The 4,418-nt window shown below is 58.4% G+C and overlaps 1 protein-coding gene across 1 annotated transcript in view; it reads right to left on the bottom strand.

The window, feature by feature from the left end:
- SPOUT1 (SPOUT domain containing methyltransferase 1) overlaps nt 1-4,418 on the bottom strand; it is a 10,472-nt gene that overhangs the window by 744 nt on the left and 5,310 nt on the right. The window contains exons 8-11 of the mRNA XM_006153984.2: nt 1,557-1,629; nt 1,343-1,441; nt 779-881; nt 516-663 (exon numbers count right to left, since the gene is read on the bottom strand). Of these exons, the coding sequence (XP_006154046.1) occupies nt 516-663; nt 779-881; nt 1,343-1,441; nt 1,557-1,629 (423 nt within the window). The remainder of the gene's footprint in view (nt 1-515; nt 664-778; nt 882-1,342; nt 1,442-1,556; nt 1,630-4,418) is intronic.

Raw genomic sequence — 4,418 nt, 5'->3', positions numbered from 1 at the left:
TGCTGAGCTCAAGGACCTGCCACTTGGCAAGCTGCATGGCCCACAGCTCGGGAGGGAAGAAACAGTCCTGCAGGCTCAGGAACAGGAAGACAGAGGCTGTCCCGTTTAGTCACTAACCCTCTGAGACTGGTGGGAGCAGCAGAGCCTACCCAAGTGCCTGCAGGTGCAGCACCCTGGGCTGACCCCAGAAGTGGGTGTGCATGTTTCAGGGGTGCCCAGGTCTGAGGCGCTCAGGTCTAGCCCAGGCTGCTCCCCAAGGAGAGATTGAGCTGAGGCCCGGGAGGACAGCTGCCGTCCCACTGAGGGCCACTGAGCACGCAGCTAGGATGCTGGCCCTGGGCAGGGGTGCCCGCCAGCCTGGGAGCACGGGAATAGTGCTAGTCCCCAGCATTCTCGACTTCCAGCTACAAGTCTGGGCAAGAGGCAGAGGGGGCAGGAGCTCTAAGGGAGGCAGCCTTGGGGGTGGGCCCCAGGTGCAACCTTCCTGGACAGTCCCGAGAAGCCGGTGGGCTCACCTCGGTGCGGATGGTGCGGCTGCCCTGGCCTGGGCAGGTGTTGACATACAGGTCAAAGAGGACACTGGGCTCGGCCACCTCCAGGTTGGGGTCAGCATCCACTCCAGCTTCCAGGCCCTGCAGGCCCCCGAACACCACGAGGGCATGCCTGGCACAAGAGAGGAATGCGGACCACTCAGAGCACTCAGCTGCCCATGTGACGACCCTGCCTGTACAGCTCTTCCTCACTAGCTCCCAGCTCCAGTCTCCCCGGCAGGACCTACCTGAAGCTGGGCAGCTGTGCAGACCCCACATCTGAGCCGTGCTCGGAAGTCCCGATGGTCAGGTCATACCCGTCCTCGAAGGGAGCCTCAGCAAACACAGCGCCTGGGGGATGGACCAGCTCGGTCGGGGCCCTGTACCCCCAGAGCTGCAGCCTCTTGGCTGTGAGTACTGCGGGGTGGCTGAGGTGGAGGAGGGGGTACAGCTAAGGGAGCTACACCCAGGCCCTCCACTTCCCTGGGAAGCCAATGTGCAGGGTGAGACCAAGCCTGTGCCCGCTGGGAGGGTAGGAAGGGGAGGCAAGAATGCACGGTGGACCTCGGACCCACCCGATCCTGCCCTGGGTCCCACCACTGACATCATATCATTAAACTTTCTCCTCAGAAGTCATTAAAAGTGTTCTAGGCAGCGCAGTCAGGGAGAACAAGGCCCAGGGGAGGACACCTGCCCTAGGACACAGTAAGCTGGGAGGACAAAGACCCTGGTCTGATTTGGGGAAACGGTGTTCCCAGCCGCCTCTCAGACGGAGGGCTAGCTGATGCTCGGGGAAGGGACTCTGTGCTTACTGAGGCAGGAGGCCAGTCGGACAGTGTAGCCCCAGTAGAGACCAGCTTTGGTGCGAGGGTCCTGGGATGACACAACTTTTCCACGGTAGGTCTTGCATTCTGGAGGAGAAACAGGCTGTAAGGATAGGGTGAGGGGACAGGGAGGAGTGGGGAGGGGGCTCTGAGCCCCAGGGCTGGCCAGGCCACTGCAGGGGCTGGGGAAGCTTCCAGATACCTGGGAGCTGCTTCTGGCTCAGTTGCACAGTCACCCGCAGTCCAGGCTCCAGGTTCTTGTCGATCTTCACCTCCTGGAGAGAACCATAAGTGGGTGCCATTCTTCCCACGACCAAAGGGGGTCCCACTCTCCCAGACCCTGCTGGTGGCGCAAAGTACCTCCCACTGTGGCCCTGGGCAGGGCCTGCCTACAGACCACTTGTGCCAAACGACCATCAAAGACACTGGTCAGAAACGGACCCTCGGGGCCTGGCAAAGTAGGAGTTTCACAAATGGATGAAATCCTTGTTTTCTGCATAGGTGGACCTGCCACTCATGAGCTGTTTGAAAGTCCCTTAGCCTGCGACAGTTTCCTCATCTGTCTCCATGAGCAAGAACTATTGTCACACTGCTTAGGCTGGCCTGAAATGCCGCACACAGGCCTGCAACGAATAACAACCGAGTTTTGTGCCGATCGGATCTTTTCACAGTCGGCACTTTCTTCTCCTGTGGAGGGTTTCTCGCGCTTCTCCCCTTTTGTTGGTGTCTTTGTCATCCTTGTCTGCCTTATTTTTTAAAGAATTATTTTTAATTTAACTTTGTTTATTTTTTAATTGGGTCAGAGAGAGAGGGAAAGTGAGAAAGCAAGCCGCCAGGCCTGGGACTTGAACCATAGTTGGCGATGTGGGAGTCCAGCACCCTTAACTACCACAGCACCTGCTGGCCCCCAGCCTTGTCTGCTTTTAACCAGTTCCTTCTGGTCGTTTTAAAAAGTTTCTTGGGAACCAGCAGTTAGCGTAATGGCTATGTCGCTGGACTCCCATGTAGTCGACCATGGTTCACATCCCGGACCCGCTGGCTTAAAACTCACGCCGGGCGCGTGTGCGTGCGTGCCCAAGATCCCGAGAGGAGAATGGAGGAGAAGGGATTGCGGTGTGACCATCCCCCCTGGGGGTGATTTCTCGCTTTCTGTCTCTCTGTCTCTCTCTGTCTGGCGAGCGCACGTGTCCTATAGCAAAAATCTCTCCAAAGAAAAAAGAAAAAAAAAGTTTCTTGGGGTCAGCAAGTGGTATAGTGGTTAAAGCACTGGACTCTTGAACCGTGGTTCAAGACCTGGACCTGGTGGCTTGAAAATCACACTGGGCGCATGTGCATGTATGCCCCAAGTCTCCGGAGGAGAAGGGACTGTGGCATGGCCATTCCAGTGGGGGGAGGGGAAGATTTCCCACTTTTCCCTTTCACTGTCTCAGTCTCTCTTTGCCCACTGTCTCAGTCTCTCTTTGCTGAGTGTATGTGCCCTATGGCAAAAACCTAAAAAACAAAGCTGCTTTGATTGAGAGAGGCAGGCCGGAAACCCTCAACAGGGTGTTCCATCACGACCCTCCCGCAGCCTTCCCAGCTAGCCGGGACCACGCCCCACACACCTGGTCAATCAGGGGTCAATCCCTGGCCTTCCTGTGGGTCCAGCATTGTGGAGCAGTGTGCCGCCACCGCGCACCATGGCTGGGCCTGGTCTGCCCTTTTTGAACGGTGGGGATCCCACACCACAGCTGTTTCTGCCTCTGGCTCTGGGAGAGGCCTCCTCCCACCCAGCTGGCTCTGCACCACACTGGAGCAGCTCCGGAGGGGTTTCTAACTTGCTTCTGCAGGGCTTGGATTTGTTACGAACGCAACTGTCTTCTGTTGATTTGCTTTTAAAAAGCCAGTTATGTTCGCTTCTGGCTCTTATCTACTTACCCAGTTCTGGGCACTTCTGGCCCAAAACTACAAAGGGGCACTAGCAGGCAGGTGCAGAGTCTCCACCACATGCTCCTGCCTACCCTGCCTGTGACGGGCAGGGTGCCGTGGACAGGTGTCCACCTGCACAGTCTCACCTTCTTCATTCCGCAGTTGACAAAGGAGCCATGGCCCGGCCGGGTGGGCCGGTCCACCACGACACCCTCTCGGAACTCCGATTCTTCATCCTGCCGCATGTGGTGGGGGCTGTCCAAGGGGTTCAGGAGCCCTGACGGGGAGAGGGAGGGGCCAGAGGAGTCTGGGAGGTGCTAAAGCACAGAGGATGGAGGGAGAGAGGTGGGGACCCTGGTTCACGTGCCAGCTCTCCACAGGCCTGCCTCTGCACAATAGGCGTTGGCTTGCCTTCCCACACAACAGCAGGTGGTGGCCCAGAGGTATTCTGGTGTCTAGGGGTGACCAAGGGGAAATGGCCCCTGTCCTACCTGCAAACTGCAGATCCTGGTGCTTGGGGAAGAACGCCTTTCTCAGGTACCTTGTATAGGAGACGGGTCTCAGGATGGCCCAGGGCAAGCCGCCTCCCTGACCTCCACCTTCCCAGCCCTCCTGCTCAGGGAAGTCACCCTTACTGTGGACACTCCAGGTACTGCAGGACCCGGGCCAGCTGTACGCACGCCTGCCCCTTCTTGCCGACTCCCGTGAATTCCCCCTCGACGGTCCTGGAGGGAGAGAGGGCTTGAGATCCAGCTACAGGCAGCCCCGGAGCACAGTAGCTAGGTGCTGCAGAGGAAGCCAGATCCCACGTAACCAGTCAGTGTGCGTCTCAGCTCCATCGGCTTCACACCACGTGTGCCCAGGATCGATAGAGGAAGAGGGATTGCCCGTGACCAGGCCCCCAATGGTGCTTTCTCTTTCTGCCTCCCTCCCCTGCCGCAGACATGTGCATGCATGGCCCTCTGACAAGAGAAAGAAATCCAACTTGTCCCCTTCAAGAGCTCCTCCCACCCAATGTGACCTCTGTGGTCCTCCCCCTGCCTGGCAACCCACCATTGAGCATTACAGTGGGGGCCTTTCAAACAGGGCATGGGGGAAGAGCTAGGCGGAAGGGGATTGGGGGGCACACCCGGCAGCCTGCCCCATCTCCCTGCGC

Source organism: Tupaia chinensis, unplaced genomic scaffold (genome assembly GCF_000334495.1).
Source record: "Tupaia chinensis unplaced genomic scaffold, TupChi_1.0 Scaffold000394_1, whole genome shotgun sequence".
NCBI classification, from domain to species: domain Eukaryota; kingdom Metazoa; phylum Chordata; class Mammalia; order Scandentia; family Tupaiidae; genus Tupaia; species Tupaia belangeri.
This window is presented reverse-complemented; position numbering and strand designations above follow the sequence as displayed.